The 27,942-nt window shown below is 37.8% G+C and overlaps 1 protein-coding gene across 3 annotated transcripts in view; it reads left to right on the top strand.

Annotated features, from left to right (window-relative positions):
• Window positions 1-27,554, top strand: part of SPMIP4 (sperm microtubule inner protein 4) — a 74,824-nt gene extending 47,270 nt beyond the window's left edge. For all 3 annotated transcript variants that reach the window (XM_004447558.5, XM_004447557.4, XM_058296867.2), the window contains exons 6-10: window positions 6,103-6,284; window positions 9,420-9,508; window positions 21,251-21,425; window positions 21,718-21,809; window positions 25,107-27,554. In XM_004447558.5, the coding sequence (XP_004447615.1) occupies window positions 6,103-6,284; window positions 9,420-9,508; window positions 21,251-21,425; window positions 21,718-21,809; window positions 25,107-25,931 (1,363 nt within the window). In that variant the 3' untranslated portion in view covers window positions 25,932-27,554. The remainder of the gene's footprint in view (window positions 1-6,102; window positions 6,285-9,419; window positions 9,509-21,250; window positions 21,426-21,717; window positions 21,810-25,106) is intronic.
• The last annotated feature ends 388 nt before the right edge of the window (window positions 27,555-27,942 follow it).

Consider the following 27,942-nt stretch of genomic DNA (forward strand, 5'->3'; position numbering starts at 1 on the left):
GGATGCTGTATTTTGTCAATTGCCTTTTTCCATCAATTGAGACGATAGTGTGATTTTTTCTTCTTCAATTTATCAATGTGGTTTATAACACTAACTGATTTTCTTGTGTTAAGCCACTCTTGCATACCTGAGATAAAACCCACTTGATCGTACTGTATAATTCTTTTAATGTGCTTTTTAATTTGGTTTGCAAGTATTTTAATGAGGATTTTTGCATCTATATTCATTTGAGATCATTGGTCTTAATTTTCTTTTTTTGTAATATCTTTATCTGGTTTTGGCATTAGGGTGATGTTGGCTTGATAGAATGAGTTTGGTAGTGTTCTTTCCTGTTTGATTTTTTGGAAGACCTTGAACAAGATTGGTATTAGATCATCTTTGAATGATTGGTAGAATTCTCCTGTGAAGTCGTCTGGTCCTGGGCTTTATATCTTTTGGAGATTTTTGATGACTGTTTCAATCTCTTTGTTTTGATTGACTTGTTGAGGACTTCTATTTCTTCTAGGGTCAGTATATGTTGTTGGTTTCTAGGAATTTATTCATCTCTTCTATATTGTCTAGTTTGTTGGTGTACAGTTGTTCATGGTATCTTCTTATGACCTCTCTTATTTCTGCGGGATCAGTGGTAATGTCTCCCCTCTCATTTCTGATTTTATTTATTTATGTCTCCTCTTTTTTTCTTTGTCATCTAGCTAGGAGTTTGTCAATTTTGTTGATCTTCTCAAAGAACCAACTTTTGGTTTTGTTGATTCTATTGTTTGTTTGTTTTTGTTTTGTTTTGTTTTATCTCAATTTCATTTATTTCTGCTCTGATCTTTACTATGTATTTCCTTTGGCATGATTTTGGATTAGTTTGCTGTTCTTTTTCTAGTTCCTCCAGGTGTGCAGTTAGATCTTCAATTTTAGCTCTTTCTTGTTTTTCAATATAAGCATTGAGACTATAAATTTCCCTCTCAGCACTGCCTTTGTGGTGTCCCATAAGTTTTGGTAATTTTATGAATTTTTGAATTTTCACTTTTTCCATCCATTATTGATTTCCAGCTTCATTCCATTATGATCAGAGAAAATATTTTATATAATTTCAATCTTTTTAAATTTATTGAGATCTATCTTGTGACCCGGCATGTGGTCTATCCTAGAGAAGGATCCATGAGTGCTTGAAAAGAATGCATATCCTTCTGTTTTAGGGTGTAATGCTCTATGAATGTCTGTTAGGTCTCGTTCATTTATCACATTATTCTAGCTCTCTGTTTCTTTATCCTCTGTCCAGATGTTCTATACCTTACTGAGAGTGGTATATTAAAGTCTCAGAATATTATTGTGGAGACATGTATTTCTCCCTTCAGTTTCTTTTTATTCTTTTTTTTCTCCCCCTCCACCCTACCCTGCTTTTTTGCTGTCTGTGTCCATTAGCTGTGTGATCTTATGTGTCTGTTTCTTTTTTGTCTTCTCTTCCCATTTTTTCTTTTAGGATTCACCAGGATTCAATCCCAGGGATCTCCAATGTGGGAGAGAGGTTCCCTGTTGCTTGCGCCACCTCAGTTCCTGGTTTCTGTTGCATCTCACCTTGACTCTCCCCTGTGTCTCTCTTTCTTTGCATCATCATCTTGCTGCATCACTCACTATGCAGGTATGGCTCCCTGGCCTGGTACGCCTTTACCAGGAGGCCCCAGAGATCAAACCTGGGTCCCTCCCATATGGTAGATGGAAGCCCAGTCGCTTGAACTACATCTGCTCCCCTTCTCCCTTCAGATTTACCAGTGTGTCTCACATGTATCTTGTGGCACCCAGGTTAGTTCATTTATATTATTATTCGTGCTCTCTGTTTCTTTATTTTTCCTCTGTCCAGTTATTCTATCCAATCCTGAGAGCGGTATTTTGAAGTCTCTAACTATTATTGTAGAGACATCTATTTCTCCCATCAGCTTTACCAAAGTATGCCTTGCGTATCTTGGGGCACTCAGGTTAGGTGCATAAATATTTATTAGAGTTACTTATTCTTGACTAATTTCCCCTTTTATTAATATGTGGTGACCTTCTTCATCACTTATAAAAATTTTTCATTTAAAATCTATTTTTTTCTGATGCTAGTATCGCTACTCCAACTCTTTTTTGGTTACTATTTGCATGTACTTTCTTTTTTCAGCCTTTCACTTTCTTTCTTTTTTTTTTTTTTAGAGAGAAAAGCATTATTTTTTTTTTTTTTAAGATTTATTTATTTCTCTCCCCTTTTTCCCCCACCTCTGACCCCACCCCTGTTGTCTGTTCTCTGTGTCCATTTGCTGCATGTTCTTCTTTTTGTCTGCTTCTGTTGTTGTCAGCAGCACGGGAATCTGTGTTTCTTTTTGTTGCGTCATCTTGCTGCATCAACTCTCCATGTGTACGGTGCCATTCCTGGGCAGGCTGCACTTTCTTTCGCACTGGGCGGCTCTCCTTACGGGGTACACTCCTTGTGCATGGGGCTCCCCAATGCAGGGGGCACCCCTGCATGGCAGGGCACTCCTTGCATGCATCAGCACTGCGCATGGGCCAGCTCCACACAGGTCAAGAAGACCTAGTGTTTGAACCGTGGACCTCCCATGTGGTAGACGGATGCCCTATTCACTGGGCCAAGACTGCTTCCCATCAGCCTTTCACTTTCAACCTGGTTGTGTCCTTACATCTGAGGTGAGTCTTTTGTAGACAGCATGTAGATGGCTCATAATTTTTTATCCATTCTATTAATCTATGCCTTTTGATAGGGGAGTTCAAGCCATTAACATTCAATGTTATTTTGTAAAAGCATTACTTACTTCGTCCATTTTGTCCTTTGGCCTTCTGTTGTCATATCTTACTATTGTCTTTTAACCCTTTAATTTACCCTTCCTAATAATCTTCAATTCTACACTCTTCTCCATGTCTTTTGCCCTTTTTCCTTTCAGGCTGCAGCACTCCCTTTATGTCTCTTACAATTCTGATCTTTTGATAACATACTCTCTCAGTTTTTCTTTGTCTTTTAAGACTTTAAACTCACCCTCAATTTTGAAGGACAGTTTTGCCAGATACAGAATTCTTGGCTGCCAGTTTTCCTCTTTCAGTACTTAAATACATCATGCCACTTTCTTCTCACCTACATGGTTTCTTTTTTTTTTTTTTTTTTTTAAGGTACAGGGACCAAGGATTTAACCTGGGACCTTGTATGTGGGAAGCCAGCACTCAACCACTGAGCCACATTGCCTTCCCTGAGTTGCTTTTATCATTTGTTTAGCTTGTTGTTGTTGTTTTTTTCAGGAGGCACCAGGAACTGAACCTGGGACCTTTCATGTGGGAGGCAGGCACCCAACTGCCTGAGCTACATCCACTTCCTCCCCTACTTGGTTTCTAATGAGAGGTCAGCACTTAATCTTACTGAGGTTCCCTTGTATGTGATGCTTTGCTTTTCTCTTGCTGCTTTCAGAATCCTCTTTTTATCTTTATATTTGTCATTCTGAATAGTAAGTGTCTTGGAGTAAGTCTATTTGGATTTATTCTGTTTGGGCTCGTTGTCCTTCTTGGATATTGATAAATCCAGGGGTTTTATCCAGGCTTAATGTCTTGAGGGTGGGCTATGGGAGCCCGTCCCAGCCACTGTGGGGGTTTAGTAACTCACATTTGTTGTTTTGGGTTCTTCATCTCTCTGTCCCTCACCCTCCTGAAAGTTGCGCAGCACTCCTGGTCTACTGACCCCAAAGTAGTTCCCTCAGACAAGCTTTTACAAAGCAAACCAAAGCAAAAATTACCTTTCACTTTCTTTGCAAATTGGCTTTGCTTTGGCTTGAGGTCTCCTTCGGAGATTGGCCCTTCTGCAAAGAAGATCTTCCCAAGGCAAATGGAAAGTGCAGGGTCCTTTTAGTCTTATACCACCCTGTGAGGAGCCAGAACCACAGAACCTGCTTCTTTTCTTGGGCTTGTGCTTTCTATAGGCCTTAGAAATTCCTCATTTGCAATTTACAAGAGTTTGAGTAACTGTAGTGACGGCCCCTCAACTCCCTTTGAAATAGACCTCATTCCCCTCCTGGGCGCTTTCTTGAGTGACTTAATGTAGGTATCCGTTGCCTCAGTCTGCTTCAACTTGTTTCTCACACGGTTCCAGATCTCTGCACAGTGCTTTTTTGCCCTCAGGACAGTCTGTCAGATGGCACATTGAAATCTGGACCTGAAATTGAAGCCTCATGATATAATTTAAGATGTCTAAATTAATTTGCCATCTTACCTTTTGGTACATGAAGCTATTTCTTCCTGATACCTTGATTTAGATGCCATTGAAAATATGAGAAAACCAACCAAAAATGCTTGGGATTGAAAAATATCATGTGATGGAAAAGCAATGAGACATTTTTAGATATGTTTCTTACAGAAATTATTCTTATTATTTTGTAGTCACAATGCACAGTCATTTGCAGAAGCTATGTTTTAATTAGATAGAAAAGAACATGAAAGAAAAATTCCTGTAACAAGACTCTAATACTAACATTCATGACATAACCTGTATGTTTATTTTGACCTGGCAAATATAGACTTTAAATAGCTTTCCATAGCTTCTGTGGACTGTGATTGTTAGCTCTATAAACTCAGTTAATCTTTTAAGCTCTTTCTTTGGTTCTTCTCTCATAAGCACGCAAGCACCCAAACTGTTGTCACACCTTTACTTCTCACTGTTTGTCTGCTCTCTTCTGGAGGTCTCAATTCTGCCCAATCTTGCTTTTCTGCTTTTCTCAATTTTATTTTCCAATTCTATGTAATATTGCTCTATTCTGTGGGCTTCTTAACCTGTTTCCTTCTAGTTTAGAAAGCTCCTGTGCAGTTTGTTTGTTTTTTAATCTCTGCCAGTTCTCCAGAGAATAGGAAAATTATATCCCTGTGGTCTTTTAACTTGTGTGTTTTTTTTGCCCATCAGTGCACTGTCAACCAAGAAATAACAAACTAAGCTACAAGGCAACAAAGGCATTTATTTGGGGTCTTAGAATTGAAATTTGAAAAGCACAGATTCGGGTAGCAACCCAAATCATGTCCTGTCTTGGCATCTCCAGGCAAGGGTTTTTAAAAAATAAGATTAGGTAAGTCATTTATGGAAATTTGGGGTAGTCCACTTGTCCTTGAGTTTAGATAGATACTAAAGGTCCTTATTTTATGTCCTTGGGGTTTTGTTTTATATATATAAAACAAAATATACATATATTTGTATAAATATAAAATATATATATTTGTAAAAATATATTCTAAAATATATATATATATATTTTAAGGTACCATGAATCGAACCTAGGACCTGGTACATGGGAAGCCGGCACTCAACCACTTGAACTACATCCCCTACCCTGTCCTTGGGGTTTTGAGGAACATTGTTGCTTGAGGTTTTGCATGCTTTGGTTGTTTGTGATACCTGGCTGATATTTGCCTAAGAATACTCTCCAAAATTACCTCCCAACTCCATTTTAAATCTCTTTTAAATTTTACAGAATTGGTTGTTTTATTTCTTTTTCAGTACTATAGCTGTTTTTTTGACCTTTTGATTTCTAAACAGTACCATGTACAGAAATAGGCAGTATATTTTGCTGATTGATTCTTAAAGAAACAGATGGTCTGAATTGAAAGTTCAATCTGAGATGGTTGGAGTTCACTTTGCACTCCTGAAGCTGAATGTCCAAAACTTTCTATAAGTAAATTATAATAGCCTGTGAACCCCTTAAAACAAGAGGCAGGAATTGAAATCGACTAGAAATTCTTCCTGTAGCATTTGAAAACTACAAGATTCATATGTATCGGCTTCATCATTTTACACTAATGATATGAGGGTTATTCGCTGATAAAGCATTCAGGTATGATTTGTTAAAAAGTTACATTTATTTTTTTATTTGTCCAGCAAAATTAGGAAAAGTTTACATGTTTTATGGCATATATAGAGCTGACATTCCACCAGAACGCTTACTCCAGGAGGACAGAGACTTTGGTTCACTTTTGTATCCCCAGGGATTAGACTAGTGCCTGGCACAGAGAACGACTTCAATAAATATTTGATGATTAACTTTTCTTTAACTGTACTTCTTTCTATTCTGTTGTTTTGTTTGCTCAACCAAATCTTAGAGAAATCTGCCACCCGTATCCAGTTGAACACCCCTACCACACCCACATCTCTCGCGGTGCCATGTTCCCGACCTTTACCTCACCTAAGGAGTTATACACTGGAATTAAAGCTCGCAACCAACAGCCTTTCCCTCCAACTGTGCCGACAAAGCCTTATGATACAACGATTTTGAAGACAAGAGGTAAAATCAGAACAGTGTTAATTCTGGAGCTTATTCAGTAATTAAGTTAAAGAAAACAAGTAGCACAAAGAACTAAAAAAAAAAAGAGGTGACCCATTAGCAGATTAGGGATGTGCTTTTCAACACTGGCTGCTCTTTAGAATCAGCTGAGGTGCCACAGCAGACCTACTCTATCAGATTCTTTACAGATGTTCTTAATCTTTCTATTTTATACACAGCTTCCCATGGTAGAATCAAAAACCCAAACTTTACAGAATTGGTTGTTTTCATTCTTTTTTTTTTTTTTTTTTAAAGATTTATTTTTATTTATTTAATTCCCCTCCCCTTCCCTGGTTGTCTGTTTTCTGTGTCTTTTTGCTGCGTCTTGTTTCTTTGTCCGCTTCTGTTGTCGTCAGCGGCACGGGAAGTGTGGGTGGCGCCATTCGTGGGCAGGCTGCACTTTCTCTCGCGCTGGGCGACTCTCCTTTAGAGGTGCACTCCTTGCGCGTGGGGCTCCCCTACGCGGGGGACACCCCTGTGTGGCACGGCACTCCTTGCGCGCATCAGCACTGCGCATGGGCCAGCTCCACACGGGTCAAGGAGGCCCGGGGTTTGAACCGCGGACCTCCCATGTGGTAGACGGACGCCCTAACCACTGGGCCAAAGTCCGTTTCCCGGTTGTTTTCATTCTACTTGTATTTTCTGTATTTATTTCCCTGCTTCTCTCTCTTATGGCTTAACTTTTAAAAATTCCATCCTAGCTCAGGTGATCAGGACAAAGGCCATGTTTGGTTCTTATATCAGAGTCTGGGTGTAGCTGTGGTGATTAAATCACAAGATTCTGTTGAAATGAGACTCAGATAGTAAAGGGAGCAGTTGGTACCTCTTGACACCCTGGAGAATCCTTTTTGACATGCAAATTTGGGGTCTCCTGAGATGTGTTTATTAAAGAGGATGGTAATCCCGTGCACCAGCCATCAAGTCTTACCCATACTAGATACCTCGGTGTTTGTTCAGGAGACCTACATTTGTGTGAAAACAAATCTCTAGAAAAAGACTGAAGGGAAGCAGATGTGGCTTAAGCAATTGGGCTTCCATCTACCATATGGGAGGACCTGGGTTTGATCCCCAGGGCCTCCTGGTAAAGGTGAGCCAGGCCCACGCAGTGAGCGATGCAGCAAAATGATGACGCAACAAAAGAGAGAAACCAGGAACTGAGGTGGCACAAGCGACAGGGAACCTCTCTCCCACATCGGAGGTCCCCAGGATAGAATCCCGTTGAAGCCTAGAGGAGTAAAACGAAGTGAAGACAACAGAAAAAACAGATAGAGAAGATCGCACAGTGAATGGACATGCCAAAACAGCATGGGGGATGAGGAAGGGGGAAAAAAGGCTGAAGTCACTACAGAGAGAATAACTAAAAGTGACAGAAAAGATATATGGCAGGCATAGATAATTATTTGCTGAATGAACTTAAGCTATAAAGTAGGTAAAACCCAAAAATTGACTTATCATGCAATTCCTCTATACATAAAAATTTGCGCCAAATGTAATACTATCATCATGAATATCAGCCTTATTTCCTTATTTGGAGACTGCAGCATTTTAGAGATAGTATGGTAGAGCGTTTAAGAGCAGAGACTGTAGAACAGACTGCATGTGTAGAATTCTGACTCTACCATTTACTATCAGTCATGGGAAAGTTTCTTAACCTCTCTACCTCTGTTTCCAAATCTGTAAAATGGGAATAATAGAACATTAGTCATAGATAACAGAGTTAAATGCTAACAGTTATTGTGTTTATTACATTGTCATCATATAATGATTCTAATGTGTGTACCATGCTAACATTTTTGTTTAGCCCCTTATATGTCAGTCCAGTCAGCATTGATAAAAGGTAGTGAAAGCTCAATCAAATATATTGACCATTTGACCTTGAGTGCTGTACTTAGATATATTGGAAAGATGGGGGTACAAAAGAACTGCAAGATATGATCCCTAAACAATGAAAATTTTATGATCTTGTTAGATAAACTGTCAATGTAGTTTTTTTTTTCAATCCCTAAATTAGATAATTTCTGAAATTATATGAAGTGCATACAGTTAGCAATCACAGAAATGGGTGTTGGATTTATAAAACACTTTTCAGTTCAATTGTAGCTTAAGGAACTAAAGAAACAAGTTGCCATCTTAATTTTCCGCTCTTCCAAGCATCTCTCACTCTCTGCGCAGTCATTCTTGGGGGGATTTTTTAAAGATAAGTACATTTTAATAACCCTTATAAAAGATCTTTCCACAAACTATTACTGCATTAGGTTTTCTACTCTTCCACTTATTTTAACTCTTCCTTATTATAAATAATATTGTAAATAAGTAACATACGGATTAAGCAGGCAGGTTAATCTGCATGGATTCTACTTAGAAGCTATGTGACCTTGGGCTTTTTCTCTCCATGCCTTAGTTTCCTGGGAATAATGGTACTTTCCATATTGTAATGTTATGAAAAATACCTGTGATGATATATATAAAACACTGTATAAAGCAATAGCACATACTAAGTGTTCCACAAATGTCCTTCCTTAGTCTTATTACATATGGGACTGAGTGTGCAAAGCGTCCTTAAAATTGAAATTTATCATGGGACCAGAAGCCTGCTGTGTTTGGTAAGGCTTGTCAATCAAAAAACCAATACCTAAGAAGCTGATTTCTTAAAAATGTGCTCTTTCACTCCAGTTTGGAAAACTCTTAATATTTAGGAATAGAAAAGCCAAAATAGATATTTATAGAAATGTATTTGCTGAGTCCTTGGAGACTAGAACAGGGATCCACGAAGATTTATTATTTGAATAAGAATCCTTCCCTTTAACAAGAAAGATGAAGTAATATTGCTCCCCAATACAGCTGAGAACACTGGGCTCAGAGACCCATTCTCACTCTGCATCTCAAAAGTTATCAACAAAAAAAACAAAAAAAAAAAAAAAGCAAGAAAAAGAAGCTATAATAATTTTAGAAACTATAAAAAAAAAAAGTTATCATCGAGTGCATTCCTCTCTGTATTATCTTGTTTCTATTTATGGCCCCCCCCCCACATAAATCCCATGTGTTAAAAGCCTACTCTTATATTCAGTATAACAGTGCTTTTCCTGAAATTTTCAGGTAATCCTTATAGATACGAACTGGTTGATTTTCCCTCGGATTCAAAGAAGAAAGCCTTGAACTGGCCAGGTCAGGGTGTATATTATGATGTAAGTATATTTTTAAATGTGTGTTTAAAACAAAGTGAAAATATTTTTAGCCAATAAGTTTATAAATATATAAAAGATGGATTATTTTTGTTTTCTATCTGGATGAAAAATTGGAGATTTTTTTACTATTTTCATGTTTTTAAATTTTTCTTAGCTGATTTCATACATTTGACAGTTAAGTAACATTTCTGCAATTACAAAAAAACAGTTTCCTCCTAGAAAGATAGTGGAGGACCGTTTCCCTCATCTGTTCCCCCAACCATATTATGATTCATAACATATCAAGTAATTTGAAATATGCGTAGAGTAAATGGAGATTTTCAGAAAGATTTATAAGCTATCATCATTATTGTCCCAACCACTATTAGTACATTTATGATGAGTCAAAAAGAAAAGAAAAGAAAACAACCACCACTTATTGAGAAATTGCTACATGCTAACCACTTTAGATATGTCATTTAACCCTTAAAATAGCCTCCTAAGTTAGTGTCATCATTCCCATTTTATAGATGAGGAAACTGAGATTCAGAGAGTTGATGACTACTTCATGAACATAGAACTCAGGTTATGAGATTCCAGTCTTTGCTCTTAATCTCCACCTAGATGAAACATTTTATATCATAAAGGAAAATAGACATTTGAAAATAATAATAGCTAACACTTATTGAACAGCTACTCTGCAAGAGGCAATTCTAAGTGTTTTCCACGTATTATCTCCTTGCATCCAGCAACCTATGAGGTGGGCCAGAAATAAATTATGGAAGGCTGGAAACACTTGAATTTTACATGGAAAGACCATCATAGCAGGCAAGCATGTAGTCATTGCAATGTCACACAACCATCTATGAACTAAGCATTTTCCTGCTTCTTTAAAAAAAAAAAAATTACACATCAAGAAGAATCTAAAGAATCAGCTGCTTCACTGACTCTCTTTTCTTCCTTAAAGTAAAATCTCTGTTTAAGCAACCCAAAATCATGAGGTTATTCTAGAGGCTTTCCATCATTTCATCCTCTTCTAGTCAGTCTCCAGCTCTGTAGTTCAGTTTCTTCTTTGAACTTCTCTCATTTATACCTACTCATTAAAATACTGCTTTCCCCTCGTCACACCCCTTCTCAACCATCTTGAATAATTTCCCTTTCCCTAAGTGTAAATCCAAGTGCTTTAACTGAGCTAGGAAGCCCTTTTCCAACCTGGCCTTACCTCCCCTTCTGCAGCCTTGCTCCACTCATTAGTCTTTGAACACATGTCCATCTTCTTTGAACTCTTTCCAGCTAGGGTTCATGTCATGTCCCATTCCTGGAATGACTTCACCCTCAGGGCCTCTCTGCCCATGTAGCGCTTACTAATTCTCCAAGGCTCTGCTCCATATTTCTCTTGAACCAAAGAGAACCCACGTCAGTAAACCTCAGTTCTAGTTACAGTCTTATATGTGCCTTTTTTTTTTTAAGTAATGTTAGTCATATTGCTTCACTTCTCTGAGTTTCATTAGTATAACTTATCTGTATAATTTCAGGAAAATTGCCCTACAAACTTCACAGGACATGAGGATCAACTCAGATATGAAAGCACTTTAAACATTAGAAAGCGCTATAATTTATAAGGCATTATTATTACTCCAGCAGAAGTGATTTCTCCCTCTTCTAATTTTCTGCAACACTTTTTGACTGTGGTCAAGTAGCTTTTCACATGTATTTTAAATTACCATAAATTACAAGCTCCTTAAGAACAGAATATTTTATTATTTGTATATTCCCCCACAGTTTATTTTTAAGATTTATTTTATTTATTTCTCCCCAATTCCCCTTCCCCACCCCCCCCACCCCCCACCCCCCCGTCCATTGTCTGCTCTCTGTGTCCACTCGCTGTGTGTTGTTCTGTGTCGCCTTGCACCCTCAGTGGCACCGGGAAACTGCATCATCTTGCTGTGTCAGCTCTCCCTGTGTGTGGCACCACTCCTGGGCAGGCTGCACTTTTCTCACACGGGGCGCCTCTCCTTGCAGGGTGCACTCCCCACTCGGGGGGCCCCTACATGGCACAGCATTCCTTGCACGCAGCAGCTCTGCGCATGGGCCAGCTCACCACATGGGTCAGGAGACCCCGGGGATTGAACCCTGGATCCTCCATATAATAGACACTCTATATCAGCTGAGCCATGTCTGCTTCCCCCCATAGAGTTTTAACATTTTGACTGATTTATTCAATTCTTCCCTATTATGATTAAGCCCACTTTCTTAATCTGTTCTGACATCTTAATTTTCAATCTTTCTGTCATTTTTCTGGCTCAGCCCTAATCCTACTCAAGTTTGCACTCCCTGAACAAAGACATTTTTTAAAAATCTATACTGAACTTGAGTATCTCATGACTCATCTCTTTGATTTTTTTCTTTCACTTTTAGCATAAGATCCTATAGTTTCCCTGTCTTTGACCACTTAATTGGGGGAGTAAAATTCATAAATGTTTAAATGTTGCCTGAGTTCCAATAGCCAGTTCAAACTCTTGTCTCAAAGTGACCACGTCACGTATCCTGTTTCAAGTCTGATTTTATATGATACATTTGCGTCCTTATCACTGTGCCTTCATCTACCTCAGAACCTAAAACTGTTCTCCCTTCTTTCATCTCTCACCTGTACTTTGCTTTCATCCACTAATCTCTCCCCTAGATTCCCCTTTTTTTCTGCCTGAAATTCTAAACTTTTTCTTCTTTTTTTTAGAGGGGCAGGGGTTGGGTCTGGTCATTACCTACACAATAGGACCTAAGGGGGCCATTGTTTCTTAATATACTAACGTGTGACAAAGACCCAACTAATTTGTCTTCCAAAACAGTGTTCCCTGAAGCTCCTGTCTCACTGCAAAAGTTCCCAAGTGGGGAAACACCTGCCCATATGCCCTATGTCTAGAGTGATCTGTGTGTTAATCTCCTGCATCTTGCTCTGAGATCTTTGCAAACTAGAGGATCAATATTTCCTCATATGAGCCCTTTAAACACCAAGTCACCATGTTTGCCAGAGTCTATGCACATGAATCCTTTGCATTCCTTTTTCCATCCTTATTAATGTCTTCAAGGCCTACTTCTCCTTCCCTTTCCCATCAACACAGACTGGTCATGCAACAGGTATGTTGGGCCTTCCCCTCCAGATATGCCACCGCAAATTTAGAATTGATAGCTATACCAGAACATGATCAATGCTGAGTAGTTTGCCTACAGCTTCAAATTCAATGGCAAAGGAGTCTTGAATGTACAGCAGAGCAAATGGGCTAAAAAGGACAAAGAAGTAAAAAACAAAAAAAGTCCATCCTACTACCTATGCTTTACTTATGTCTGTAGCTAGAGAATAAATAAGCCAAGCATAACACAGTAAACTTTGAGCCCTTGGTAAATATTCAGGGAACTAATGTTGCAAATGGACATATAGTCTTTGTATTAATGTACTATTGTGTTAATTTAGATATGTATCAAATTGAACATGACTTACACTATATTGTGTAATAGAAAACAACTCATTTACATTGCATGTATGAGAAATTTAGAATTGAAGGAGTAAGATGAAATTGTTAGTATCTATTTGAGTAAACTTTTCTAAATGATCAAAGTATACCAGTTGTTTCCTCTCCTTGATATCAAACACACTTAATTTCTATTTCTTTTTTAAGAGGATCAATCTACATATCTACTAAGTTTAACAATTTATACCTGTTCTAATTGTTATTCATTATTGGCATCATATGCATATTAGATCTGTGGTATAGAATGATATATAGAAACAGTTGATATGACAGCTGTTTTTCTGAAAAAAATCCTTTACCTACAGACCTTAGTGGATTTTCTACATCTGTAACCTTAACTTCTTTTTCAAAAGCCTCACATAAATGCTTGTCATTGGAAGATCTCAAAATGAGGCAAAATGGAGATGATGAAAGTGTGTTGTAAACTATACAAATGCAATGTAAATTTTTTGTTGTAAATATTACTGGTGAACATTTCAATGCTGACAGAATAAATAGGTTAAAAATTGTCATGATAAAGTTATTGGAAGTAAGTCTAACTATAGTGAAACTTCTTCAGATTATTCCATTATCTGTGATGAAATTTCTCATATCGTAATTGAGTTGGTTACTTTCATCAGTCTAGAAAATCTATATTAAAAATACCCTTATTTTTGGAAAATATAATTAACAGTTAAAATAGGGTCTAAATATGTATTTGTTTGCCTCTACTGTTAATCCTACAGCTACCCATATGTATAGTATGCAATCTATAGGGTTCTGGGTCACGGTGTCATTGCAGAATGATATAATCAGAAGAGTTGCACAGAATTTTATTCAAGCCCCAGCTCTCCTGCCTACTTAGTGTAAGGCCTAAGGAAAGACATATGATAACTTGGCATTTAGAAGGAAAGAGGTTCAAAGGTAAATATAGTGACACAAGCATAGTATAGTGAATAAAACACTTGATTAGATTCTGGTCTCCTCTTTGTTGCTGATAAACTGTGTATTTGGGGGTTTTTTGTTGTTGTTGTTTGTTCATTTGTTTTTATGTCTGCTATAACAAATTTCCACAAACTTCAGAGCATAATGAGAACAGATGTGACTCAAGAGCAGATATGACTCAAGCAGTTGAGGTCTGGGTTCTGGCAGTGCTGCCTTAAAAAAAAGCAAAAACAAAACAACAATAAGCAAAACAAATGAAAAACTCAGTACAGGGGAGCTGATGTGGCTCGGTGGTTGAGCACCAGCTTCCCACATACAAGGTCCCAGGTTCAATCCCTAGTCCCTGGTACCTCAAAACAAACAAACAAAAAAAAACTTAGGTTAAGTTAGAGTTGGTCTGCTGGCAATGCATTGTCTCCATTTTTGCTTATATGAAAAAATTCTTTATTTTGCTTTTGTTTTCAAAAGATTTTTCCCCCTGGGTAAGAATTCTAGATTGGCAGGTGATTTTTTTTTTTCTTTCAATATTTTAAACATGTCTCTTTACTGTCTTCTAGCTTGCATAGTTCCTAACAAAAAGTCACTTTTGTTCTTTTTTTCTCTGTGTGCTTTTAAGATTTCCTCTTTATCCTTGGTTTTCAGTAATTTGATTATCATGAACCTTGATACAATTTTCTTTGGGCTTATTCTATTTTTTTTCCCCTACGACTATAAGTTCATGTATGTTAGATGACATGATATTGTGCTCTGGTCACTGACCAGGACTCAAAGACTTAAGGGACACCTCAACAGATCACTGGAACGTACTCTCTGTGTAACTCCCTCCCTGCAGTATTCTACCCCAATTTTTCACCACCTTGACTACCACAAATTCTGTCTACTCCACTCAGTGAGTCCACCCACCTCTCTGAGTTTGCCTCCATACATGCAGCCTGGAAGCTGCTTTTAGGCAGTAACTGGGTACAATCAGAGAACTCCCCTTGTTTCTTTCGCAGGGGTCACATCTGAACTGCCTATTGACTGATGTCTGAAAATCCTTGTATAATACAATTTGTCCACGGTTCTAGTTGTTAAAGATGGGAAGGTAAATCTGGTTCTTGTCACTGCATTTTGGCCAAGAGCAGAAATCCTAAACTATATGATCTTTAAGGCTGTTTCAATGCTTAGTGCTCATGATTCTGTAAAACTGTAAGAGATAAATGAGAATCAATAAAATAAAAGAGGAAAAAAATAATAATTCTTCCTTGCTCCTTTCCATTCAAGGTACATACATCAAGAACTCCATCCAGGAACAGAAATATCCCCCAATTTGCATAGTCTTTGCTATAAAAGTCTCAGGGACAACCCTAAATCTTCATTTTAAAAAACTTCCAGTGTGTTTGTCTATTTGAAATTATATCCATGAATAGTATAGTTTGTTTTGTCTTTTTTAAAAAAAAAAAGTCCTGTTGGCTTTTTTTTGTTTGTTTTTTTATAGGTAATATAAGCACATGGTGTAAAAATTCAGAAGCTGTGCAAAAAGTTATATAGTTAAAAATTAAGTCTCACTTCCTTGCCTGTCTTTTGGCCACCCAATTTCCCTCACGTAATTTACTGCCAGAACAAGTTTCTTGTGTATCCTCCCAAAGATTTACTATTCATAGACAAGCTGTTTCTTTATACATTTCTTTTTTTTTTTGTACCTTTCTTTTTTACCCCTTTCTTTTTTGTTTTGACATGCATCTTTGACATCTTTCCATCTTCTGTCTTGATATTCCTTTGGTATTAGAGCTACATAGTATTTCATTACACAGATTAACTTTCTTTTTAATGGTGGACATTTAAATTATTCCTGCTTTTTTGCTATTATAAATAATGCATTACAGATAATAACCTTATACATACAAGTCATTTGACATGTAATGGGTATCTATGTAGAATAAATTCTTACAAGTGAAATTGCTGGATTAAAGGGCAATTTTGTAATTGGCTACATTGCACTTCACAAAAGGTTCTATCAGTTTACGTTCCTACCAGCAATGCAGAAGGGTGCTCACTCAAATTTGAATGAACAGTTATAAAAACTTATATTTAATATAGTTTATACCCATGATGCCTTTTGGTTGAAAGAGATCTTAGTTCTATAAAACTGTTGACTTTGACCACCATTTTTTGAAAGATCTCTACTTCCTGCAGTCCAGCTTTTGTTACCCTTGCTTCTATAGATCCCCTATTGTAGCATTATCTTTTTCCTGTTCCTAAAGCAGTGGTTCTTAATCTTAACTTTAACTGTACATTAGAATCTCCTACGGCTCTTTTAGAAACCCCAGTGCTCAGGCTGCACTTGAGATCATTTAAATCATTCTCTGAGTATGGGGCCCATGGCAAAAATGACTTGTTCTAAAACTTGTAACTTATATTTATGGGCTAATACCTTCTCTCTCCTCCTACTCTAAACTGCATCCAATGGAGGGGACAGAGGGACACTGGTAACCTGAGAAGTAGTTCCAGATTGTCATGTAGCTGCAAAAGAGAAAACTCCATGAGCCATATTTTAGCAATTTCCAGATAAGCCAATAAGAAAATATGCATAGCATATTAATAAAGAGTATGAATTTTAAAGTGGCTCAGCTGCCAGCTCCAAAACTTATCTGCTGTTTGACCACGGGCAGTATATTTTACCCATCTAGGCTTCAGTTTCCTCATAGAAAATAGAGGATTAATAATAAAATCTACCTGATAGGGATGGCTTGAGAATACAATGCATGTAAAAGCACCCAGCACCATGTTAGTACATAGTACATAGTGAGTTCATGAAAAATGTTAGCCACTGCAAGTATTATTCTAGTGATTATAATACTTCATTAGCCTTAAGAAATGGGTAACCTTGATTATTCTACATAATAGGGTTTAACTTTTAAAAAAATAAAGTGCTGAGACTTCAGCAGAATGTTTAAATGTCATTTTGCCCTTCTCCGTTCATATAACATGTATATTAAGCCTGTGCCTTCAGGAATCACAGAAATCCAGGTATCTCTTTCCCACCCAGACCCCAGAGCTTCCCCACTATTTGTCTCTTTGGCCCAGCCTAGTTTTCCCAACCAGAATCCTTGCTAATCTTCATACTCTACCAGGGCCTCTCCTGCTACCACTCTCTTCCTTAAGCTCTCTCTTCTTACAGACCATTTATATAGAACATTGCCAAACCAACCAGATGATTCCTTTTCCTTTTACTATTGGAAAGCGTAAATAAGTTGTAATGTTTGATTCTTCTTGGCTATTTTTATCATTACTTGTTCAAGTAGCCTAAGACTTTTTCTTTCTATTTCTCAAGAACTTGAGCATCTGGTCTTAGCTTTTACATTACAATAATGTTCTTTGACATAAAATCCACCTTTTAATCATCTTTTGAATAATATGAGATATAATCAAAAAGGTCAAATACCGTAAACCTCCCTAACCTTGGACTATTTGAAATATTTTAACGTAACTGTTTTCAAAGCCTAGCTGAGACTATGTATTAAAACAGTGTTCATTAAAACCCAGTTTTCTTTAAACCTAAATATTTGGACAGGTCCTTGGTTTCCCTTGGAAATAGACTTTGCTCACTCATAAGAGTAAGTGCAGTTCTCTTCTTTGAACCATCTGTCATCTGTCCAATATAAAGATATCCATCTCTCTTCTAGAAATACCTTGCTCATTCCTGGGACCAAGATAGCACCCATAATCCACACTGATCTTCAAATAACCATAATGAATTTCATGAGCACACAGACTCTTCTTTAGCAAAGTGTCATCAACTCATTGGTCACCCACAGTGCATCTCTCCGTCACCACCACCACCCTGAGCCCCACCGTCCCACCTATTTCTGTTCAACAACAACCTAGGTACCCAGAATGGGCAACAGGCTGGCCTTCTCTCTCTTCCCTACCACCCAGGCTCCCCATATCCTGTCTTGCACCCTCCCTGTTTCCTCCATTCTAAGTGCAGCCTTTTTCTCCCTCTTGTGGATCCTTTCCTCCCTTCAAACAGCTCTTCCAAAGTCCTGACTATATACCAAAGAAAGCTGTTTCTGCTAGTCTTTTGTTGGCTTCCTTTCCCTCTCTGTTCATTCCATATGTAAAGGAACAAAGATCTGAATCATGACTTCTGAATATGAAAATGGTGCTAATGACCCAACAGAATTCTAAGTGAAATATGACCCAGTAAATGACCCAACATGCCAAATGGTAAAGTCCCTTCAAAGCGCAAAGTGGTCTCTACAATAAACCTCTTAATTCTCCTATTAAACCTGGTTAAGCCCCATCATTCAAGATTAAAACAAAACAAGCTGTATTTAATTTTCTTTAATTACTACAACGCATTGTTTTATTAACAGTTTATGGAGTTTTGGTGCCTCGCACAGGGCCTGCAGAACCTTGTGTGTAGTTTTGCATGTATTCGGTATTCCATAAATGTTTATTAAATAAGTTATGAGTTGCTTAGAATTTATGGGCTATTCTGGAAATGTAACCATAATTTATACAGCACTATTCCTCTGAAAATGTATTCCAAATTTAAAACAACATCACTCTTTGTAGAGTGGAGTTTCTACCTAGACACTAATATCTTAGGAATTGGATTCCCTTCCTGAATAAGTAAGTCACAGATTTGAAAAAGTTGTATAGGGGCATTATTTAATATTTCTTTTTTTTTTTTTTTTTCTTTTTAGATTTATTTTTATTTATTTAATTCCCCTCCCCTCCCCCGGTTGTCTGTTTTCTGTGTCTTTTTGCTGCGTCTTGTTTCTTTGTCCGCTTCTGTTGTCGGCAAGTGTGGGCGGCGCCATTCTTCGGCAGGCTGCTCCCTCCTTCGCGCTGGGTGGCTCTCCTTACGGGTGCACTCCTTGCGCGTGGGGCTCCCCTACGCAGGGGACACCCCTGTGTGGCACGGGACTCCTTGCGCACATCAGCACTGCACATGGGCCAGCTCCACACGGGTCAAGGAGGCCCGGGGCTTGAACCGCGGACCTCCCATGTGGTAGACGGACGCCCTAACCACTGGGCCAAAGTCCGTTTCCCTAATATTTCTTAAGATAGATTTCCACATGCTTTTAACCCAGAGTATTCTCTCTTTATAAAATTAGGGATCATTCAAATGAGGTTGCACTCTAACGTAAGCATCCCACAGTTTAGAGGACCCAGCTCTGACCCTCCTCTGGCTTTATCCCTCCGCATGAGGCAGGGAGTTTGTGGGGGTCAAAAGGATATGTCCATCTGGAGCCAAACTGCTTTGAGCCCACTTCTGGAGCCTTCATGGGGTCGCTTCCCCAGGTCTGCCCTCCCTAAGCAGACAGTGCTGCCAAGACAGTGCATATCTCTAAGCCAAAGGAGTGGCAGGGGCAGGGGGTGATGGGTAGATGGAGATTGAACTTGGAGGCTAGGGTACCCTCATGCATGTAAGGCACCTCATGGTTTGGGATGGAAATGAGGACAGCAAGAAATGGTGGGGGAGGGTGCTGAGGCCAGAGGCCGGCAACTGGCTCAACCTGAGCCACCAAGTTCCAGGGCAGAACTCGGAGTAGTACAAGAGTCTAAATTTGCACCTGGTCCTCCAGGTTGGAGGATGGAACATATTTTTTTCAACAGTTTATTTGCTGGGTTTATAACTTTAACTAGTTAGATAAAAGGAATGTGAGCTTCCATTTGTACTCATCCTTAGGACCTGCAAATGTTAAGAGTGGGCTTGACTACAAGGGCACCAAGCAGCATACTGTTCAAGGAATGTTAGTTCTGCACTTTCCACCACCATCCATACCTCGGCTTCTGCTGTTCCTTTGGCCTCCCCATCTCTGCACATGATTCAAGGCCCAGTTTCTGTTGTATGATGGCCTCTTGTCTCCTTCTTCCCACCCCACGTCCTACTTCCCTGTTCAGCTGGAATAAATCTTTCCCTCCTCTGAACTTCCAAATAATTTTATCTTCACCTCTTTTATAACAAAGAGTTACTTTTCATTCTATAATCATTCATATATATGCCTATATTAGTCAGCCAAAGGGGTGCTGATACAAAGTACCAGGAATCTGTTAGCCTATTTATTTGGGGTAAAAGCCTACAGTTACAGGGACCCTAAAGAAGTATCATGAGAGGTACTTTCTCACCAAAGTCAGTTGTAACGTGTTGAAACAAGATGGCAGGCGATCTCTGTCTGGTCTCTCAGAGCTTCCTATACCAGTCTCTGGCATATGGCTCATTTCTTTTCAGGCCTCCTTAGCAATTAGCTGCTTTGTTCTTTTCAGCTGCAAACTATCAGGTAAATGGCTCATCTCTCTTCCCAGACCTTTGAACCTTCATTCTGTCACATGGCAGGACCGAAATGACCAAGTTCTTTCCTCTTCCATGTCTGTGAAAGTCTCTCTCTTCCCCTGTGTCTTCATTGAGTGAGTGTTCATTTACATCAGCCCACCAAGGGGGCGGGGACTCAACCCTAAGTCACACCCTACTGATGTGGTCAAATCAAAGCCCTAATCTTAATAGGTAATTTAATCAAGACGTGTCAGCTGAATCTAATGCATTTAAACAGTATCATACCCAGAGGAACAGACCAGTTTACAAACATAATCTCTCTTTTGGGGATTCACAAATAATCTCAAACTGCCACAATGCCTTATCTCCTCTATTAGCCAATATGCTTCTGGATGGCAGGATGGTTCTGAGCCATCCTTATTTCCTGCTACTACCTTGCACATAATAGGTGCTCAGTAAATATTTATGACTATGCTCAGTCTGAGAAAAGGTGAATTTCTAAATAACCAAAAAGACAGCAATGAAACTCATTCATTTATTCACATTTACATGTGTGCCTCTTTTGAAAATACAAAATAAGATACCACAGTAAGCAACCATGTCTGTAGAACAAAAAGTTTTATTTGAATCTGAGTGACTTAACCTTCATCAGAAATCCATAAAAGACTTCAAATAATGTCATTTCAGGCAGGGAAAGAGGAGGAGGAGGCACACAGTTTTAGCTAAACTTAGCCAAAGAATCACCTTGGAGCCATTTGTATCTCTAATAAAATTTTACTGGAGCTAGAGTATTTCCGGGATCATTTCTACAATGTACATTATCATGATTCCCACTAAGTCAAAAAAACTTTAGGAAACAACCTTATCTTTTTTTTTTAATCAGATATTGAGTTTACAGTTGGCAGAATATTCGTAATTAATAAAGAAAGAAATAATATCTAACTTCAGCCTAGAATTTCCTTTGCCCCCTTCCCTGCTGAGATACTGAATAGGCACTTATTCTACTAGATATCATTACTAGCAATAATCTTTATCTTTATATTCTAGTTTCCTAAATGTGTGGAGAAAAATAAGCCAGTATTCTACCCAAAACCTCCTAAAACCTTCGCTCCTAACACTTGTTTAAATTCATGGGATCCTATTAACTCTCTAAAAGAAGCCAACATACAAAGAAACCTTGAGAGGTCTCACTGGCTCACTTCATACACTCATGATTTCACAGGTATGAGTTCACTTTAATATAAGTAAAAAGAATAAAATTGGAATATATGGTGAATGCTGTTACTAACTTTCATCTTCTAATAATTTTTGCTGCTCCTCAGTGTAAGCACTAAGAGGACTTAAGGTGGGTGGTAAGTTTCTCTGTGTGGGTAGCTGGGAAGTAGGGTTAGTTTTCATTTTATTGGTTTTAATTATATTACAAAGGGAATGGATAAGCTTTCCTAGAAAATGTATTTTAAGTGCCATTATTTATTTATTCTTACAAAATACTAAGACATAATGTTTCCATTAAGGTCTGGGGCCCATGAACCCCCTTGAACTGGATGATTACCATGAAAAGGAGGTAGCAGAGTTAACTGGACAGATAGGATTTGACCCAGAGCCTGTAAGTAATGTCAGTCAACTCTCAGTTATTTTAGGGGGGATGTATCCAGGTACTGGACTCCTAGTTGCTTTTTGCCTTTTTACTTGCATCATGAGTACTGGTGACCAAACTAGCAAAAGGAAAATTTAACTCATTTTATTTTATTTTATTTTTCTCTCTTTACTTTTTTTTTAAATGTTACATTCAAAAAATATAAGAGGCCCCCATATACCCCCCACCTCCCTCACCCTACTCCTCCCACATCAACAACCTCTTTCATCATCACGGGACATTCATTGTATTTGGTGAATACATTTTGGAGCACTGCTCCACCACATGGATAATGGTTTACATTGTAGTTTACACTCTCCCCCAGTGGACCATGGCAGGACATACAATGTCCAGCATCTGTCCCTGCAGTACCACCCAGGACAACTCCAAGTCCTGAAAATGCCCCCACATCATATCTCCTCTTCCCTCTCCCTACCCTCAGCAGCTACCGTGGCCACTTTCTCCACATCAATGCTACAATTTCTTCCATTACTAATCACAATAGTTCCATAGTAGAATATCAGTAAGGCCACTCTAATCCATACTCTCTTCCTCCATCCTGTGGACCCTGGGATGGTTATGTCCATTCCACCTCTATATCGAGAGGGGGCTTAGATTCCACATGGATGATGGATGCACTTCTCCTGCTTACAGTTGTAGGCACTCTTGGCTCCCTCCCTGGTGTGGTGGTTGACCTTCTCACTTTAGAAGTTAGTGTTGAACTGATTTAAATTAGTTTGAATACACTTGTCCACTATTTGAAAGAACAAAAAAGTTATCTTTTCCTTTTCAAAGTCTTGTTTTTACTGGTGTTAAAATAACTCACAAAGGAATTGATTTACAAAAGAACAGAGCTCAACTACTCATTTAATGAGATTCAATAAATTTCTTGAATTTTTGCATATTTGTATTCTTGAACATTAACATTGCTTTTGAAGAGATAAAGACTTACTCCTGATATCCACAATAATTGAGAGTTGGCTGAATTACAACCAGAAGCCAATAAATACTCTGCATATATCTATAGATATTTCTTAATTGACTGTGTGAAATGGCCTGAAAGAAATGATCAAGCCCGTTAGCAGAAGTTATAATCTGCTGGTTCAATTATGTAAATGAAATGAAATGACCTAAAACTGTGCACATATACTGTTTTTTTGGTACCTAAAAATTTATCCTCTAAAACTGCAGAGTTTTCAAAACAAAACTAATATTTTCAGAGATGTAAATTGTGGAAAGACACATAGAAACAACTATAAGGTTACTTCAATGTAAGTTTTTTTTTAGATTGAGCTAAAAACATTCATTTTTCATTAGATTCAATATTTTCTAAGGTAATAGAAAGTCATAAAACCAGAAGTATTTCCATAGACTATGCTTTATCATTCACTGAAGGGCTTTTACTTTTCTTTATTTTTTACTTGCAACAAGCATTCTCTAAGAATAGCCAAGGTTATATGTTCACTGACATTGTCAGGTGCATACAGTAAACTGTCCATATTTCCACAGATTTGACCCCATAGTGTCTAACCACTCAGGAAGCAGCTCTATCATTTTTACAAGGAAAGACATGTGTAATTATACAAAGTATGCTTGCCAAAAATATTATATGCAAAATTATTGTACAAGTAAGCCAACACTTAAATATTTATTAATGATAAGTTAAATTATACCTAAAATAGTTTAAAGTTTCATGAAAGTTTTAGTGAATCTTACTGGTTTCTGACTGAAACATAAATAACAAACTCTGGGGAAACATGTTTTAGTGGTAATAAATATGTGTGTGAAATATTGTGTTGTAATAGAATAAAATATAAGTACCAAAAATCTGCTACTTGCATAAAGGGATACTGTCAAAGTAGGATATGATAATCCTTATCTTTTTTTTGTTTGTGATAGATTTAACAAAATGTGTCAAAGGGATGGATTTTTTTTTTCTTTTCTTCATAGTGTCTACACAAACATGATTAGCTAAAAGTTATAACAAAAGTCTTACTGACTCAGTCCCATAGAAACTCCTCCAACTTCAAACAGATTACATTACAACGAATGTTCCTTAATCTGTTTCTTTTTTTGAAAGTCTAAACTACAGTTATTATTTTCTCATTACTTTCATTTTTAGCTACCTCTGCTGTCAATTCCATCATTGTCTTATTTCCATTCTGTTTTTTCCTCAACATATTAGTATACAAGTTTTCAAACATACAGAAAAGTTGAACTAATTTGACAGTTAACAACCATTTACCCACCACCTAGATTCTACCACAAACATCTCTACCTGTTTTATCACATGATCTATCCATCTTTCCATCCCTCTATTCATCCATCAATCCACTTTATTATTTAATGCATTCAGAGTAAATTGCAGACATTAGTATACTTCACCCCAAACACTTCAGCATGCTTATCATTAACCAGAGTCCAAAGTTTGTTTGCAGTTATTTTCTTCTTTTAAGGTAAAATTTACATTCACTGACATTGCACAAATCTTAAGTATACAGTCACTGAGTTTTGACAAATGCATACATCATTGTAACCCAAACTCATCAAATTATAGAACATTACCATTATTCCAAAAAGTTCCCTCATGCTTCTTCCCAGTCAACTCCTCCCTCTTCCCCCACCAGACATACATCTGTTCATAGCACTTTGAATACACTGGTTGAGTTTGCAGTTACCAGACATGATCGAGTTAACAATATTTATAAAACACCTCAAAAAGAAGCACAGATACAACAAACTCCCCTCAGATAGTGTTTCTCAAAGCATACTGAGCATACCATCTGCCTCAGCATTACCTGAGATGCTTGTTTAAAATGTAGATTACTGAATCCCACTGCAGACCTCCTGAATCACAATCTAGGAGGATCAGGCCCAAGAATCCCATTTTTTCTGCAAGTTCCAAAGGTCACTCTGATTTAGCTAAGGTTTAAGAACCCCTGCCTTAGCCAAAGTCTTTGTCTGAGGTTTAAATAACTGCACACAACTGTTAACGCCATCTATTGGGGATAGGCAGAAGTTGTGTTCCAGTGAGTCTTTTATATCTTTGAAAGTTTGAAAGCAGAGTTCTTACACAGAAGAGCTACTCTATAGCCAAATTAAAATCACGCCCTTTCTATACTAGCAGTAGAGTAAAGGAGAAGAATATTGCAGTGTACACTCAGACAGTGAAAAATTCATGAGTCTTGACCTGCCATTTGTGGAAACATCCTTATAAGGCAGATTAATGAATTAATTGATTTTCTCTTTCTTATCCTACCACTATAGCAAGAAAAATTCCATCCTGTTCTCAAACCCCCCAGACCCTTGGAAGGACGAATTGCCCGTTTGATTCAAGATCGACGTCCTCTGGAGGCTATTGTCCAGCAAAAAATACCTTCCTGTCCAGACTGCACCCCTGAAGTTTTGTGTACTTTTCATACCTTTATACCCAGTTCTACAGAAATGATGGCACTTAGTGATAACACACGGGCTGGTACAACCCATAAAAACCAGGAAATTGAAGACAAGATTAAGGAAGATCAAAGCTTGCTATCTACTTATGCAATACCATCTTATTATCCAACGAAAGATCTGACTAGCATTTATGACATAAAACCATACCCCAAAATCACAGATACTAAAAAGATGGAAGATTTGTACTGGAGACAGCTGTCATTGAAACCGCAGCCTGTACCTTACTGTAAACCAAACCCTTATACTCATTATGAGCATTTTAAATCTGCCTTCCATGACCCATATACTCTTTGTCAAAATTCTGATAGCCTTAGTAAGCCTAGTATTTCACAAAATAAACAAGACAAGGAAGATTTAACTTTCAAACAGTTTTTCAGTAAGCCAGAAAAACATCAGTTTGCCTTGAATATGGAGAATGATGAAGAAATAAAATCTCTTCTGGGCTGGATTCCTAGAGTTGGAGTGGCCAAGCCTCACACTGATTTGCTGGAGCTTAAGAATACTTTTTCAAAAACTGGTGCACAAAAGCGGTTCCATAAATCAATTCTAGAAGATCTTAAAGACCTCAGAGATAAGGAGCATTCAGGGATGAAACACCAATTCTATGGCCATAATTCCTATTATTTCTATAATTGAGATATTCATCCATCCCTTCAAAACCCAGCCTCTTGCAAGAAAAGGAAAAATATAACAGAATTTCCTTCTTATTGCCGGATTCTGTTTTCTAGCTTAAGCCATAATGACTTTGTTAATGAAGTTATGTTTTCTGGAATTTAAGTTAGGATCTGGTCAAAGGAACACAAAAAAGGTGATGTTCTGACCTCTTGAAAAATTTAACAATTTGACAATAAAACTTTAGAACTAGAAAATTGTATAGTCTTTAATCTCACCTTGAAATTCTTCTCCAAGAAAGTTTTTCCAAATCAGGGAAAACAATGTGTTCAACAAAATTTATATAATCACTGTTTTACAAAAATGAAAATTTGAAAAAAATTCAAATGCCCAGTAATTGAGGGATGCCTATACAAACTATAGTACTTAATAAAATAAGTATTTGAACACTGTCCCTTTATGTAAGTATTTGTACAAAATAATATTAGGTGGGAAAGACAAAATTCAAATTTAATTAAGGGATGATATGACTGTGTTACTTTAATAAAATAAATATGTGGACCCTATTCCTTTATGTAAACATGTGGACAAAATAACAGTTAACAAGAAGCAAAAAAACCTAAAACTCAAAATGCTTTGCATGCACAAGTCACAAACATGTGTCCTCTCCTTTTAATTTCTAATAGAGAGGCGAAACAACCATTTCTTTTATACAGATAAGATGATTTTATTATGAAGATCTAAAAATGGCTTCAGTAAGTAACTGGTGAGTTCTAATTGTGACAAGAAAAGATGTTTTAATATCAATCATTCTAAAGCCAAAAATGATTTTTGGAAGTTGTCCACCAAGAGGTTAGCTAACCCTCCATATGCAAGTCAACTCATTTAATGTGCCAAAAGGTACATTTTAAACAAGGAAATTTCATGAGGAATTTCTATGACTGCCTTAGATTTCTTTCAATTAGTTTTTGTTTTTCTTGTTTTACGGCCATGTTATTTGGTTACATCCTCTTTTAAACTATTCTGAGTCAAAATAACGGAATTTTCCCCAAACTTTAGTCTATACAACACTAGTTCCAGGAGACTTAAATAGTATGGCGGTATAGGTTATATGGCAAAATAATATTGGAGAAAACGAGTCAATCACGTGACTTGATGGACCGGTTCTCCAGAACCCTTTAATATGTAAATGGGGAATGTCCTAGGTGACAAACTAATCTGACCCTTTTAACATAGACTGAATCATTAGATTCTAGGTATAGTCTAGTTTGGGGTTTAATTGCACATTTTTCCGTTGTGTTGTAAGGGCATAGAATTGGATTCTGGCTGTGCGTGCTCATTCTGTCCATGCAAAGGTGGCACAGCCTTCTCTTCAGACATTTGACTTATTTGTCCTCCACTCTTAGAAGAGGATGTCAGCCCTACTCCTAGTACTGCTGTTTAGTTACGGTGAATCTATCCAGCCTTATTTGGTGACAGAGAATACCTACACTGCCAGTACTTGTCTGAGACATTGATTCTTTATCATTCAGTGCTCATCAAGAACTCAATTTTGAAAACTATTTATGGAGCCTTCTAGGTAAAGATGATTGAATCCATGCATCTAATTTCACTCATTTCAAAAAGCACATTAAAACAACAGCAGTTTCTTGTTTTGTGTTTTTGTTATTGTGTTTTGGGTTGGCTTTATCCTACACACAAAAGCATAAACTAACCAGATCAGAGAGAATAGGAGCTGAGACATCAGGAACATTTTGTAAAGGAGATGGATAACAGGTAGATCCTAACAGGCTAAAGACATTAAAACTCTAAACTGGGAGTGGGAAAGCTTAAAAACATCCTTACTTAGGCTCTAGAATCCTCGAAAGGCTCAGGGACTCAGCACCAGGAGCCTCTGGGTCTGGGAGTGAAGAGGGCAGGGAGAATTAAGCAGGATTGGGTGAAAGCTGGGACTCTCCCCTGACTCCCTCCCTCACCTTGGCATAGGTCTGGAGGTTTGTTTCCTGAAGAAAGGTAAAAGTGTGTGTCTGGCATG

This window comes from Dasypus novemcinctus, chromosome 5 (genome assembly GCF_030445035.2).
Source record: "Dasypus novemcinctus isolate mDasNov1 chromosome 5, mDasNov1.1.hap2, whole genome shotgun sequence".
Classification (NCBI taxonomy): Eukaryota; Metazoa; Chordata; class Mammalia; order Cingulata; family Dasypodidae; genus Dasypus; species Dasypus novemcinctus.